We start from the raw sequence: 16,100 nt of genomic DNA on the forward strand, positions 1-16,100 counted from the left end.
AGTGTGACATTAGTTGTAATGTCTCCAAAGTTTGCTCAGCTTAAGTGAGCTACACTTTTATTAATTCTCTGACATCCAAATGAACAGTTTAGATGCTGTAGATTTCTAGTGCGCACATGTGTTATCACCGATATCACCAATACTAAAACGAGAACAAAAAAAACATGTTTTTTTTAAAACAGCCTTTTTTTAAACCCTTTCAGGATTGGTGTGGTTTTTGTTAGGGCACTGGGGAGAGGGGTTGTTGATATGGTATTCACTAGCTAGAGGGCAACTGTGTTCTTGCAAGAGAGATTAGAGAGGCAGAAAAGAACAAAATAATACATCCACATGATGTCTTGGCCTGAAACACAATGTTTGAATTTCATCAATGTCTGTACGGTGTCTTTTACAGCGAAGATATTTCAGCATGTGTTCCTGTTATACAGAACTAGATGTCTAAGTCCAGTTTTACTCCTGCAGAGCAGTGTTTTCCAGCTAAAGTGAGGCAAACAACCCTGTAGAATTCATTATCAAGGAGTTGCTTATTGATATGCATAGTAGTAGCGTATTGGTTACTGATTAGCCATCATGATTTAATTGTGTGCTATTGCATTCTACAGTGAAAGCCCATTGACTGTGGGTTTTCTCTCAATACCTCATTCATTAATGCTCACAACTAATGAATGAGGATGTTGCATGTTAATTAACTATTAGCTTTTTGCTCTTTCTTTGCTCAGAATTCCTACTCTCTGTCAGTGGGGCTTTTAAAATATATGTAATTATAAGTCTGAAGACTTTCTAGATAACCTTAATTCATCGTAAAAGAAGGCCAAATGACTCAAAATGAAGTCTTTGTAACTTAGATCATACATTCCCCATATTATAGACTGATATGCAGAGTGTGTTAAACAACATTTAGGGATATTGCCAGGTATTATTTAGGTCTTGTGATGTTGTGGAAGCTCTGTTTTCATAATTTAGTGTAGCAGTGTACAATATGATATTTCACACACACAAAGACCTTGATTGTACACTTTTCTAGCTCTTGCCTCTTTATAGATTTCTACTGTCCTGCAAACTCATCTTACGTTTTCCTACCATCTGCACTTACTGTTCATTTCCTATTTAATTCCCTCAGCTGTTAGATCTATTGCTCTTCCTTCCTCAAAACTTGTTTTGCACTCTCTTCTTCTCTCTTGTTATATTGGCTGGAAATTGAGGCAAGTAGCATTTAAATGTGAGCGCAGTGTGCGCAATCACAGCATGTTGCTGGAGCTGGATGGCAGGAGGGCAGGGAGAGGGATGGAGAGAAAAGCAGAAGTTACAAGCGATAGGAAAGAGACAATCATTTGCTTTTCTTAATACTGTGTTATTTCCCTTGACAGGATGGTGTTTAGTAAGGCACATGTGTTTCAGGTTGTTAATTATCACTTACCAAACTGAAGGGAAACCAAAACGTTCTCTTGATTATATATTTGTCTGCAGACCTACAGTATTCTTTAACTTCTCTTCCCTCTACTTTTTCTTTGTGATTCTGTTGCAAACCTTTTCTTTTCTGTCAGATTTTTCGTCAACTTTCGTCTTCTTATCCCTCATGCACTGTTGTCTTGCCAAGAACCAGTTATGCAGAGTGAAATACAAGGGTCCTGCCACAGTGAAGGATTGCAGTATAATTGGAGTGAATGCAAGGCGATGATGAATAACCTTAATGACAACCCTAATCTGAGTTTTTGTTGGCCCCGACTGTCGTTGGCTCGCGCAGTCAGCAGTGTTGGAGCTAATTGCATCATTAAAAATGCAGCAGCTTGAATGTGACCAGAGGGGCTTTAGTATGTGAGCTTGTTAGTTTGTCCCCGGAGTTGATAGGGATGGGTGGTGAGCCGTCGGCAGGTAAGAGGGGTGGCCTCTGCAGAGTTTTTTTTTAACTTCGTCAGTTCATCACAGAACTGGAACAAAATGAAGACGTTTGTGTGCTCTCGAGGCCACCGTTAATCTCATATATCTCTGTTTGTTTTCTGGGTTTCATCCTTTTCTCTCTCTCTCTTTGGCATTGTCTTGGCATGAAGCTTGGCTATTGTTGATTCAGAATATGTTGCCCGCCTCCGGACAAGTCACGTCAAGCTTGTGCATGATGTTCTTTATCGTCATCTTTTGTGGAGAAAAAAAAGCAAGCAAACAAAAAGCACTTTCTCAATCACTTTCTCTTTCAGTGCCAGCTTTTTTCTGCTTCTGTATGTGGATTAAATGTGTTAGGATTCACCTCAGGGACATGAGAAACGCTTTTTTTAAAGGGTCTAAAGGCTCCTGTTATTTAGTTGTTTAATTTTAAAGATTTCTTGTGGTTACTTTTAAATAAAGTCTGCATGATTTTAACACCACCTCACGTTTTTCAGATATTTGCACAAAGGACAAATTGATTGTAAATTTGGCCACACATAATAGTCTCGCTGATGTCCATTCTCACTCATTAAGCCTTAAGTCCATTAAAATTGAAATGTAATGCTTTACCACTACTGAGTGAATTATGGCTTTAATTTATACATTGAACTTCCCTGAATCCTGGTAACAACTGCCTCAAGAAAAGAGGGAAACACGAAGAGAAATATTTTTGTCTTACAAGAAGGTTTTTGCTGTGTCTCCTCAAAGGATCAGCTACATAGCCTAAAGGACTCAACCGTTTTGTTGAATGAATTTTGAAGGTTTATCCAGCGTGTTTTGTTTGTGTAGAGTGCAGTGAACTGAATGTGGAAAGTGAGAGGAGCATTTCAGGATAAATGTTACTGTTTTTTGAATGACATACTGGTGTTTTGTCTGTTACTAGCGCTGCACAGGGTGGAATCAATCAGTAAGTTGTTCCTTGTCGTTATATTTCTACAGAGATTGTTCGGGCCATGACCTATGTGATCAACCAAGGCATGGCAATGTACTGGGGGACATCTCGGTGGACGGCCATGGAGATCATGGTAAGCAGCAAGGAGCTTCTAGTGTAATTTCTGTGTTGGAGACATTATTCATGCTCAAGACAACCGTCTTTTAGAGTAAAGATCACTGAAATGAAAAAAGAATGAAAATATTCAGGTGGATCATTTAGTTTCTCAGTAAACTTTTACATAATTTTTCTATTAGTAATAAACAAATTTGTTTCTAAAAAACACATAAGGAGCAGTGTTAACATTTCATAACTAGATAAACTAGTTATGAAAAGCACGCCTGATTTCTATATCTTAACACTTTTAAGACCCATTTTTAACAGCTTATTATCTGGTACCATCTTGGACACATTGCTCATGCATAGTCATGGTAGTGAAAGAGTAATGATAGAGGAAATGGGAGGAAACTGGAAAATCTGTGTGAAGGTTTGAGGAAAAACAGGTGTTTCTAGGAAGATTCCCACAGAGGCAGAGTGGCTTCCTCTGGCTTTGCTTCGTCTTCCTGTCAGAAACAATCAACCTACCGGTTCATCTCTCGCTACACTAATGAAAATATACAGGGGGTACAAAGCCACAGCAGAGAGTGCACATGCCTAAAGCGACATTCAAGAACCTAACACCCATTCTCTCCTCTCTCTATCTGTCCTCCCCCTGTGATCTTGGTGAAAGGGAGCAGATATCTTTGTAGAACACAAGCCCAGATGAAAGCTGTGTAATTTAGATAGCATCAGTAATGACGGGTGGGTAAACACAGCTTCTCAGTGTACGTGACAAGGCAGCAGTACAGTACACACACACACACACATAGAGTTGTACATGCACACACAGGCTCGAGGCGCATGTCATGGGTTGCAGCACAAAAGGGCAACTTGTAATTTGTAAGTTGACATTATCCTTGCGTTACGCTACTGCTCTCACCCTGACATGTGTTCCACAGCAGGAGACCTACAAAATAAAAGAGCGGGGAATGTTTAAAGAAGCAACAAGCCCAGCACGTTTATGCGTATGTGTGTGTTTCCTCTGGCGTGTGTTCTTGAAGGACACATGGAAATTCAGATAAGAAGGTATAGAAGGAAATTTGAATATGACGCCTCGGAAAGATGTGATATGGAATATTGATTGGATGACTTACTTTGAGCCCTGCATTTGAATTAGTGCCACGCTCCCACACACTGATTAACACCTCCCTCTTCCAACTCTTCCCGGAGTTTCTCCAATCACTATCTGTCACTCCTAACCTTTGCTCCTGCCTGTATCATCATCCCTTTGATTCTTTCTTTCACTCTCTTTCTCTCTTTTATTCTCACCAAAAAGAAAACAAATGCATTGATGCGGCATCACATTAAACAGTACATAAAAGGATGCTGCTGCAGTGAACATCATAACAACCAGCCATTAATTCTTGCCCTTCTTCTCTGTCTTCCTTTTTTTAATCTTTAGGAAGCATATTCGGTGGCAAGGCAGTTCAATCTGATCCCGCCAGTGTGTGAGCAGGCAGAGTATCATCTCTTCCAGAGGGAGAAAGTTGAAGTGCAACTGCCTGAACTTTACCACAAGATAGGCAAGTTTTCTTTGTGTGTATATGTGGGTGTTGTGGCGAATTAGTCAGTCAGTGCCCAATGATGAAATGTCTGATCCCAAGACAAGTTAGCACAAACATCCTATGGTCAGAACGTTCTTGCACTCAGTTTATCATAGATGAGTAAAAACAGAAAAATAATATCCATCAGTCTCTGTTGCTCGTCTTTTTTCATTTTCTCATACATTTTCCACTTTCCTGGGACTGTTCACACATATTTTTTTTTCACACCTCTTCCTTCGACGCATCTTACTTATTCTCCTCCTGTTTGACTCCCTATGGTCTCCATGGCGACAGGAGTTGGGGCGATGACGTGGTCACCGCTGGCGTGCGGCATCATCACAGGAAAATATGAAAATGGCATTCCTGAATCTTCCAGGGCCTCCATGAAGGTAGGCAAGCTAACTTCATCATGATTTCATTTTTAACATTCAAAACATGAGGGTTATCCGCTCTGATCCCAAAATAGAATGACCACAGGAATAAACGCTGTGATCCTTAACAGATTTTTCTTATTGAATCCACTTCAAGTAGTGTCAATGTCAGGGACAGCTATTCAAAAATGAGACCTGGGACTAGTTTCATGATGAATCCTTGGTAACTGTTCTTCAACAAGGAAAAACGTTTTCTTATTTAAACATTTTAATTTACCCAGACTTCCATGATAATCAGTTCTACCTAAGATAGTGCCAAAACCAGACAGCTTTGTGTGACCTAGTGGTTCCCAACACGGGAGTTGGGCCCCCCCAAGGGGACCCCAAAATGTATTAAGGGGGCACAAGATCACTGCAAGAATCTCCTTCTTGCCAAGTAATTTGTTGCGTGTAACATGAGTCCTAAGTCTTATGTTCTTAAAACAAGTGATCTGCCAGTGCAGTGAGAATATTTCTTCTTTATTCCAATGTAAATTAATTTGTTTTAAGTTTTTTCTCATTTTTCTTTTCTTCATTCTAGAGCAGCGACCTGCCTCTTCTTTCCTGGTTCAAGATACAGACACTTAATTCTAGAAACAATTCTCACTCTACCTGGAGAATTTTTCACTTGTTTTAAGAAAAATACGTTTTGGGGATTTCATTATAGACAGACATGACTTGATACAATTGAGATTTTTTTTTAACAGGGATGATTAATGAGATATGAAAGAAAAGCCCAAGGTTATGTTTATTTTTTTGTGACTTTTCTTTGTTTTCCTTTTCAAAAACTTGACACCTCTTCAGGCCTCTAAAAATCCTTCAAACTTAACAGAGAGGGAAAAGTTCTCATAGCTCAGGCCATAACCTGTGACAATGGGTCATAAGTAGACGCTGCTCTATTTTAGGGGTCACAAGTCAAAAAGGTGGGGAACCACTGTTGTAACCGATTAACTTCAACTATTTAGAAATATATCGATGCCAAAATGGTTTTGGTTGCTTGGGAAAACAGCCTGGATGTATGGCAGAATGTGCAAACACACAAGTTTTAGTGTTTCAAGAGCTGCAACAGTGCAGTTTTTTAACCTCAGCAGTGTGTATCTGCAATGGGTCACCATCCAAAAGACAAAGTTAACAACAAAAACAGTCATCACTGATGCTAGAAGACCTAAATTAAATGAACACATTGCACCTTAACACAGTTGGGAGGACAGTGGAGGTAAATCACCACCACCGTCTGATGTGATTGGAGATAAAACTACAAGGCCAAGTGCCAAAGCATGAACTGTGAAATGGGATGGAAAATATCCAGTAGCTATCCACTCTGAGCCAACATAACTCAACTGTGACAAACACATGGGCCACATGGAATCTGGATGCAGACTCAAATGCAAAACACCTTTTTGATTATACGCCATGACAATTGTCCAACACAACATTAGGCAGATGTCTCTGATACTTAGAACATTTTGTAAAGTTACACCGGATATGATTTTTAATCTTGTTTTCATTAGTTTGTCATTTTATGGCATTATTCTTGACTGCATTGTACAGAGAGTCAGCTAACCTGTAGTTGAGGGATGAACTGTATGAACATTTAAAGTGTTTCTACTTTATTAAACTATATACTGTAATGTTTAAAGGAGGAGTTCGACATTTTGGAAATTGTGCATAGATCAGAAGATTGATACAACCAGTGAGCGAACCATGGCTTTCAGGGGAGGGGGGGGGTTGCACTTTGTGTCAGCACATCTGATATATAATAATCAGTTAATGACCACATCAAATCTCCACACGGGTATCAAAATCAAACATCACAGTATAATACAATACGGCCAACTAAAGCAGGGCACTCTGCAGAGTGATGTACTACCTATATTCTTTAGTTTATCGGCACAAATAAGACACGGACAGGTCAAATAGCAAAACAGCCTATAAACACACAAATGTATGAGCACGCCAGGCTGCGTACTCTGTTACCCATCACATACAGATGAGCACAAAAATTTCTTGGTACAATTAAGACATCAAATGCGAGGGTCACGTATCAACAAACCAGCCTATAACAACACACACGCATGAGCATTGTAAATACCACCAGAAATAGTCCAGGCTGCCTACAAGGGATCCAGTCCTCATCAACACCCATCACATACAATACAGTGCTAACAGTGAATAATACAGTTAACTGGGAATAGCCCTTACCTTAAAACAGAACCACAGAGGCCTGTTTTTTTCCCTGATCTTTGAGTTAAAGTTAGTGAAGTTTCTGATATTGCACCGTCACGCTTCAATGGTGATGGCAAGAAAAGCATGCATGCCGGTATCTTTATTAGAGTTAATCAGTGATGAATCACCCTCATGCATGATGATGAAGACACAGAAAAACAGCATATTGTCAGTGTTTTAGAGACCCCCCCAAAATTTCACAACAAAAACAGCTTATTGTGCAGAGCAACACACAATAGTCATCTGACAGTCATCACTGATGCAAGAAGACCTAAATTAAATGAACACATTGCACCTTAACACAGTTGGGAGGACAGTGGAGGTAAATCACCGCCACCGCCGGGACGATGTTTTAGAGATCCCCCAAAATTTCACAAATTGTGTTTTCAGGGGAGCTCATGTCTTATTAAGAGGAGCCAAGCTCCTCTGTAGTTCGCACTCTGGATACGACTCTCATGTCTGTGCGTTAACTATGAAGCTACTGCCAGCTGCTGGTTAGCTTAGCTTAGCATAAAGACTGAAAGCAGGGGGAAAAAACAAGCCTGGCTCTGTCCAAAGGTTAAAAAAATAAAGCTCACTAATTAACATGTTATATCTTGTTTGTTTAATCAATACAAAAACAGAAGTGTAAAAACGACAACTTTAGGTTTTACGGGAGGTTATGTAACAGACTCAAAATGTCCAACTATTCCTGTAACAGGGAAGCAGGTTGTGTGAGTGCTGGGTGAGGAATGGCTCGAAAAGTTTCAAAAGTCATCAAACCCAACTTTCAGGGTCATATTATCCATCCCAACACAACCTGTATGCCTGTGGCCCTGGTGCCCTGTGTAGAGGAAACTCAATACAAGCTGCCTTTACCGACACAAATGATTAAACGAAGTCACATCTGTAGCACCTTAGCTAATTCTGTTTGCGCAGTCAATAATTTTACATTATGCAACATGTCTGGAGAGCTTACAGTCTCGACCTCTTGACTTTTCTCTCATCTATTACTTCACTTCTTCACCTGTTCCCTTTTTCTCTCTTATTATATACTTCCATACATACTTCCCCATATTTGATCCATCTCTGTTTGTTGTTTCTTTGTCTAATCTATGTTTCTCATAACCCTCTCTTTTCCCTCGCTCTTTCAATCTCTCCCCCCTCCTCTCTCCTGCCAGTCGTATCAGTGGTTGAAGGAGAAAATAGTAAGTGAGGATGGAAGGAAGCAACAAGCCAAGCTGAAAGAGCTCAACCACATTGCAGAGAAGCTGGGCTGCACTCTGCCTCAACTGGCCGTGGGTAAGACCTTCTCATAACAAACCCTGTGGAAGCCTTAAGCAAGGCTTTGAAAACATAATTGCTCAGAGCTGTCAGACAGGAACCTTTTTCATGCACAATGTGACCAAACTCACATCATTGTTTACACAATGTCTGTGTTTGCTTATTATTTGTCTCATTGGCTTGATTTGCCCTCCAGCTTTGTCTTAGCTGCCTGGAAGGTAGAAGTAAATGCATTAAAACATTTAAAAAATCTGTGGTGTACTTTGGAAAAATGGCTGGCAGTAATGAAAGGTTTACGATTTGTCGTAAATGGACTAAAAGAAACAAAAACCTTGTATTTGTCTTTTAACACTCTGTGATAAAGTGTTAAGTGGATCCAGGAAGAGCAAGTAGAGGGCAAGACTAAAAGCTCAGTTTTATTTGTGGTCTGTCATAAGATGATAATAAGCAGCAGTGCGCCATCAAGTGGACACTGTGTGAACATCAACCTCTCTTTCTGTCTCCAGCGTGGTGTCTAAGAAATGAAGGAGTGAGCTCAGTTCTTTTGGGAACATCCAACCCTGAACAGCTCACTGAGAACCTCGGGGCCATACAGGTGGGAACATGCTGCTTTTACCTGTGTTCAGGACTACTGCCTGCTTAGTTTCCTCAGCTGTATCCACCACTATCCTCCGGCTTTATCGATTTCTAGATCAAAAAGCTGTATCTGAATCTCTTTATAGATCCAGGTTATGTTTTTCTTTTTGCAACCCTGTATTTCCCACTTCCTCCCTGCCAGGCATATTCAATGTTGCTCTTTCTCTTTTGCCCAGGTCCTTCCTAAGATGACGTCTCATGTGGTGTCTGAAATCGACCACATCCTGGGCAACAGACCGTACAGTAAGAAGGACTACCGCTCTTAGACCAGGCTGATGGACTACCGAGAGGTCAGCCTACCTACTCACTTACCTACGTAACCATAGTGCTACCATGGACCCACCGTTCAATGTTAAAGTCCATGGTTCTCCCCTTGGGCCCCACTCAGCTCCAGCGCCAGCCCACTTCAGTCTGGAACAGACAGCCTTGTTAGGCCCAGCAATGCATACCGTAACTTCATGTGTTTGAGACTCAGATCAGCTCTACCAGGTTCATCTCAGGTCCAGTCCAGCTCAGCCAAGAGAGACTGCTTAAACTCAGCTTTTTGCAGCCTCACATGCAACTTAGTCCATTTGAGTAAATCAGAACTTTCAGCACCGGCCCATTCAAATATAACTATGCAGAGCTTAGTCTTGCCCATATTACAGTTCAGATCCAGTGCCATGCTGACACCATCTAGAAGAACTCCATCCAGGGGCCTCATTAAGACATTCAATTAATTCAATAGATTTTTCAACCTCTATTACATGGTTGATTCATGGTATGCTAGAACAGCTCCAAATAGTCTGTGATACACATTTACAGTTGGGGTTTGAGCAGTACAGTATGAAAAGCACGGCAGGAGTATTTAAAGTAAAAGTGCCTTGCTCAAGGGCACCTAGATAGTAGATAATTGAGACGGTTTTATTACTTATTCACTTTACCTTCTCACATCCGATGACTCAGACCCTCGAGTCTCAAGCCTTCCGCTCTAATGTCCAGACTTCCACCCACAAGTAATTTAATTTAAGCACAAAATTCATATTGAGCACATATTTTATTCATGAGAATTACTGTACCACAGCTGAATACATCAATGCAGGCACCTTAGACATATAACTTAGAGGTACCTTAGGAAAGGGGACACAAGAAGCTTTAGTCGCATGAATGTTCCCCATCAGTTAGTCAGCGCTTTCATTAAATTGCTATGCAGTGCAGCAAACACAATTACCATATGAGCTCAATACTCTCACCTCTTGTGTCAGAGGTACACGCTCAAATCGTGGGATAAAACGTCTCGGTTATTTTCCCACGAAATGTGAGAGTTAGCAATGACAAAGTGACCTGCTTACACTTCTTGAAAAAAGAGCTTTATGAATGAGGCCTCAACAAACCAGTTCCCTATTAGCTTGAATTAGCTTTCAACTACCTACCAAATGTACTCCCATATTTAGTCTAGTACAGAAAAGTATTCAGTAGATATTATAGGCTGCAAATCCTGAGTGTATTAACCAACAGATGCATGTTTCTCCTGCTGTAGTGTGCCTCTCTTTTCTTTTCTACAAAGCACATAACTAAACAACACAAAGGAGTTTGATCAAAAATACTGCAAGCTCGTCTACTGTCCGTGACCGCAGAGGAACGTGGGACTCTGTTAGAGGGGAGAGTGAAGCATGTCGCCCCCGTGTGGTCTTCTGGAAGAACTGCTGCTCTGCTTCACTAGATTATAGAAGAGAGAAATAACGCTTTGCAAAAAACACAAAAAAACAACAAGGTGGACTGCTTGTCTCTCAGTTTGCGTTCATTATGGAGACATTTGACTACTTTTCTGCCTGTGAACTGAACCTGCATTGCTGATTGCCTCAATGAACCCTGCAGAAAAGGACATTGCGCATAACAAATATAATATATCTATGTAATAAAAGGATGACTGACCTCCTGGCCGGTCATGATTATAAAAACTGCAAAAACTGCTTGTTAATGGCACAAAAAGCCATATAGACAAGGCATTTGGGATGTGGCAAAGATTACAGTATTTATTTTAGAGTAGTTAATAAATATGAACTTTATTTTGACATTTTGAGATATTGTTTTTGTTTGGAGAATTATGGGGATGTTACATGTACATAAAATGTTAAAGCATACCTTGTAACATAAGAAAAACCATGAAGAAGCCTCTCATGCATATAAGGACTTCACTGTACTGTATGGCTATTATATAAATATGATGTAAATAGAGTTATTTTGTTGCTCCTCTGCAGTACCACTGCAGTAGTTGCAGCGTTTTGAGTCATTCGTGATCCCATCCTCCTCCAGCCTGACGTTACACTGTCACAGAATTCATTTCTGGCTCCTGACGGATATTTCACAGAACTATTTAAAAGGAGTAAGGGTAAATTTAGTTTTTTTTGTTTTTGCATTGTGAAGTCAGATTATAAAATAATCTGTGTTTAATAATGGCATTATTTAAAGATTTGGGCTTCTGTAAGTAATGAGCTTCTGTTCAAACTTGAGCAGTGACCTTGAATCATTATCTCTGACCAGGTGGCTCTCACAGTTCATGGTTTGTCGCCTTCATGTGTTCTTGCTCTGGTTCTTTTTCATCTGGGAAAACAAGCCATCACAGATATCAGCAGAAATGTTGGCCAGGTTCCAGTTAGTCACTGTCTTGCCCTCTGTGTACATTTGTTGACTTGTAGCACAAACACCCTCCAGATGTTAATCAAAGGAAATATGTAGACGTTAGCCAAAAATGCTGTTACACATACTGTAACGGAGCATCGATAAGCAGCATTTGGCTCACGGTATATTTTAAAAAACTCTGGCCTTAGATAACGAATAGACTTCCTTATGACTATTTGCACTGACTTGGTGGTAAATACAAAGGAGGGTGACCTGACCTCCACTTAGTCATCATTATAATGCAAACAAATAGCCATTTACTAACAAGAAAACATCTAGAAAAGCATTTTCCCTTAAGACATATTACTTACACAGTTCTTCAAATAAGAGCAATATGAGGTCTACATACTAAAATAGTAATTGGTCAGTGCATACTACTAACATGTACAGTTTGTGTGCAAGTCAACAAGTTGCTCATCAGTTTGTCAGTGACCATGTTGCAATGGGGCCTGCCGGTTGTGTGTGGAGACTTCTCCGCCCGACAGAGTGCCTTGACTTGAGTCCCGTTACAGGAAAAAATAATAATTCAGGGATGTCTTTCATTACAAGTTGTTAAATGGTGTTTCGATGCTGTCCTACAAACAAAGTGAGAATAGAACAATATGTACGCAGATTCCTATATTACTAGATTGCCTAATCTACAGTATATGTCACCTATTACTTAATTTGGACAAAAACCATTGAAAACAAAGCAGCAAGACTGTCACAACAGTTTGTGTAGTTAACTTTTGGGAAATTGACTCAAGCTTAAGTCTCACCCTACAGCTTGTAAAAGTGTATGGCAATGGCTGTTACGTCTTGGCCTTTATTTAGACTGTTTCCACAAAATAATCTTACTGGAACAGTTCAATCACAGAGGTGTTTTTTTTGTTTTTTTAACACCGTTGGCGTTGCTGATGCAGTATCTTCTCCTCCAATCAGTTTATCTTCAAAAGAGTCTTAACCAGCTCCACAGACTCTGCAACAAACTCAATTGTTTTCTGTAGAGGGAAGTAAGCAATACAATATTCCTATAGGCACCAGTGAAATGGCATGTAATGTAATGCATTGATACAGGGATAATTTAAAGTTCACACCCTGGGAAATAGGTCTGAAGGCCAAAATGGAACCAGCTTGAAACAATTAAGCTATGGCTGCATTTTCACCCCTTAAGTGATTCAGATAACATGAAAAGTCCTGCACTGTGACACGTTATCTTTAACCCAAGATTTCCTGTTCTGGTATGAAGTCAACCTAAATCAATTCTCATAAAAATGTCAAGTAGTTTAACCTAATCTACAGATAAATGTTGTTTTCTACGACATGTACATTTGTGGACGGAAAAGACTTGAACATGTGGTTTGGTTCTTTTTTTTTTTTTTTTGCTAAAGTGACATGCAAACCATCAGTGTATCATTTCTCTCCTGAACAGTGGTTTCTCTATAAATAGTCTATATGAATAAAGTGTGATTATAAATAAATGCATTGCCAATGGAAACATCAGTGTCTCACTGTGTTCAGTTAAACCTGGTGGAGTGTAACAACATAATGCAAAAAGGTTATTATGCAAAATCAATTAATATCTTATTCTTAAAGGGCTCTGAAGCCGACTGAATCACTCTCTCTCTCTCACACACACACACACACACACACACGATCAACAGAGGACAAGTATATCTGGTTGCTTTATTTGTTACAAAAAACAGAAGACAGACCTGGAGAAACACCCTCCAGACATTTGATGAATTTCATGAAATTGAAATGTAATATTCCAATCCCCCCCCAACCCAACCCCATTCCTACCTTAAGTGGAAAAACAACATAGTGTATACCCATCTTATATAAGTATAACCCACTTCCTCTCCTCCTACCCAATCCCACCCTCCCAATCTCCCTTTTTCATCCTCCTTTACTTGGAGCCTGTGGAGAGCAGAGCGATGAGTCCCGAGGAGGCACTGATGGACAGAATGTAGTTGCTGGAAAAAACGGGAGTTAAGGCAAAAACAAGCATCGACTGAATGCTAAACGACAACTCGTTAAATTAATCCAGCTTGAAAAGATCCGATTTTGAAGGAATTTGTGTGGAAACGTGCAGCATCTGCCTTCCTGGACGTCACCTGAGCACTGTCAGGACTAATGTGCTCATTCAACTAAAGTGTATCAAAAAACTGGACTGCATTTTACGACAGACGCTATATAAAGATGAGCATTCGATGACTGATAGTACAGTATGTGTAAAGCTTCCTGTCTAACCTGATCAATCCCAAATGTTGCTGATGACGTACAGTGTTATGTAAAAGATACACGGTGGGGTTGAAGTTCTTGAGCAAGAAGAAGGAGGCGACGATGACGAGGACCAGGAAGAGAGTGTTGTTGTAGAAGATGGAGAAGGTGGTGGCCTCATAGTCGGCGACCTCGTTCTTCTTCCACAGGATCCTTGACAAACAGAAGAAAACACAATAACAATCACGTTTGTAAAAATATGGTACGTGTTTTGGAGGCACTGCAGAGAACCAGAGGTGATCCCAGTGGGAGTTGAACAGCTAAACCAGGCAGTATCTGTGTTATGCTGTACCACCTGAATTAAGTAGGGCTATAACCTGACCATCAGCCTTCACTGGTTCTATGTGCGACTGCTCTCTGAACACCGACGTCAGCACCATATTAATGCTTTAAGCACATATACTGTCTGACATACTGCACTGAAAACACTTCTAATTTGTTAAAGCTAATTGTGAAACCACAAGTGCAAACATCCAGCACAACACACTGTATTGAGGTACGGCTTTGCAAGTTGTTTCACCTCTCGTCTTTCTCCTTGCGGGACATCTTGCGGTTGTCTGCCTCAGACAACTTCCTGGTTACCTCCTTGGAAACAGCATCCTCGCGTTTCTGGGCAACTCTGGAGGATGAGGAGAGAAAGGTCACAAACATTAAGAGTCAGTGAAAGATTTTTAGTCAAACTTGGAAAACAGTACTTTGAAGCACAGCAGTTCTGTAATTTGTAAACAGAAGTCGACTGATAAGATAAATGAACTAGTGATTCATTTGTTTTATATGGTACTTTGATTACCTAGCAAACATTCAAATGTATTGACAATGGTATTGCATACTAGATTAGTTTGTTTCAAAGTTTCCCCAATGAATGTTGTATTCTGTGTCAATCGAGATGATCAAATTAAAAAGTATCTGTATCAGCAGTGTGACAGTAATATAACGGTGCATCCCTGATCCAACTAATGTGCATGTACAGGGAAGAGAAACTGTAAAACCTTCAGAGGGGACAAATGCACAACGGTGTGTTTAATCCTTCTTACTTGTGTTTGAGAACAAACTTGACGTTCTTGTAGGCAAAGGCCACCAGGTAGGTGCTGACCAGAGTCATCACAGCGTACAAAACTGCAGACTGAACAAGGTCCATGTGCCAAATTCTCCAAAACAGCCCTAGAAATATAAAGTCAATCACTATTGGTAAAATGATCAAGTCAGTAATGCAGCATGTTGGTTAAATACCAGTTTTATTTTGTTTTTCATACAATAACTCATAATTACAAAGACTACTAGCTAACTGTATTGTTTATTACTAATCCTAACCTGCACTAAAACCTACAGTCACTTAACCACACTTCAGACATCAGAGTTAGCAATGACAGTAATCTAACTTTAGCATATCACAGACATTCTTATTGATCCTATTGTGTTATTATGCTCCTTTGTGTGTGTGTGGTATTAAAGTTCATTCAGGGTACTCTCGACAAGCACATAATTCAATCAGTTTTTCTCCTCCTTTTTACTCCTCCAATGAATCAGTGTTAGTTAAGCTAGTTAGCATCAGCTAGCTGCTCCAGTCTCTCTGGTACTCACAGATAGGAATGGCAGAAACGATGAGTGCATTTCCGTAAAAGAGAGCGGTGGACTTTGCTGAAAGGTTTCTGCTGAAGTCCTGGAGGAGAAGGTCTTCCTCTGACTGCTGCTTGTTGCTGCCTTTAGGAGCCATGTCTGCGGATTGACCGGCCTGTCTGCTGCTCAGCTCTGGACACAAGAAGACTGACACGTCGAGGTACGAGGAGAAGAGGGACGCGTCAGCATAAACCCGGAAATACGCCGGCGTTCTTCTTCTTCTTCTTCTTCTCCTCTTCCGCCTTCTTCTTCGTAACGTTTTATGGCGGTTGGCAAGCAACGTTATGGTGCATTACCGCCACCAACTGGAATAGCGTGTGGATCGGGACTCTATACATTCACTAATTATTAAAAAAAAGAAAATAAAATGAGAAAAATAAATCAAAAAATTTAGCACCATCACTTGAATTCTATAAAGTGTTTGCTGAATCGGCTTCAAGCTGATTAATGACGAGCTGGAAGCAGAGCATATTACTGCCTTCAGAGGTCTCACATCTTCAGCCCGTTGTAATGCTAACAAAATTGCAAGCA

General features: G+C 40.3%; 2 protein-coding genes across 5 annotated transcripts in view; one reads left to right on the forward strand and one right to left on the reverse strand.

Moving 5' to 3' along the window:
* kcnab1a (potassium voltage-gated channel subfamily A regulatory beta subunit 1a) overlaps positions 1–13,167 on the forward strand; it is a 115,337-nt gene extending 102,170 nt beyond the window's left edge. For 3 of the 4 annotated variants that reach the window (XM_044203878.1, XM_044203877.1, XM_044203880.1), the window contains exons 9-14: positions 2,860–2,945; positions 4,353–4,473; positions 4,789–4,883; positions 8,291–8,411; positions 8,900–8,988; positions 9,206–13,167. In XM_044203878.1, coding sequence (XP_044059813.1) covers positions 2,860–2,945; positions 4,353–4,473; positions 4,789–4,883; positions 8,291–8,411; positions 8,900–8,988; positions 9,206–9,295 — 602 coding nt within the window. In that variant the 3' untranslated portion in view covers positions 9,296–13,167. The remainder of the gene's footprint in view (positions 1–2,859; positions 2,946–4,352; positions 4,474–4,788; positions 4,884–8,290; positions 8,412–8,899; positions 8,989–9,205) is intronic. The other variant, XM_044203879.1, reaches the window with a different exon arrangement.
* A 168-nt stretch (positions 13,168–13,335) lies between these two features.
* ssr3 (signal sequence receptor, gamma) lies at positions 13,336–15,770 on the reverse strand. Its single transcript, XM_044203881.1, has 5 exons — positions 15,534–15,770; positions 14,987–15,113; positions 14,473–14,571; positions 13,974–14,105; positions 13,336–13,645 (listed from the first exon to the last, which is right to left on the reverse strand). Exons 1-5 carry the CDS (start codon positions 15,664–15,666, stop codon positions 13,579–13,581), a joined length of 558 nt encoding a protein of 185 aa, XP_044059816.1. The 5' UTR covers positions 15,667–15,770; the 3' UTR covers positions 13,336–13,578.
* Between the last annotated feature and the right edge of the window lie 330 nt (positions 15,771–16,100).

Source organism: Siniperca chuatsi, linkage group LG7 (assembly GCF_020085105.1).
Source record: "Siniperca chuatsi isolate FFG_IHB_CAS linkage group LG7, ASM2008510v1, whole genome shotgun sequence".
Taxonomy (NCBI): Eukaryota; Metazoa; Chordata; class Actinopteri; order Centrarchiformes; family Sinipercidae; genus Siniperca; species Siniperca chuatsi.

Coding starts and splice junctions, on each gene's coding strand:
- ssr3 (XM_044203881.1), bottom strand. CDS start 15,666: ATGGCTCCTAAAGGCAGCAACAAGCAGCAGTCAGAGGAAGACCTTCTC. Junction 14,106..14,472: donor CGCAAGGAGAAAGACGAGAG/GTGAAACAACTT, acceptor CTGTTTGTCAAG/GATCCTGTGGAAGAAGAACG. Junction 13,646..13,973: donor AAGAACTTCAACCCCACCGT/GTATCTTTTACA, acceptor CGTTTTTTCCAG/CAACTACATTCTGTCCATCA.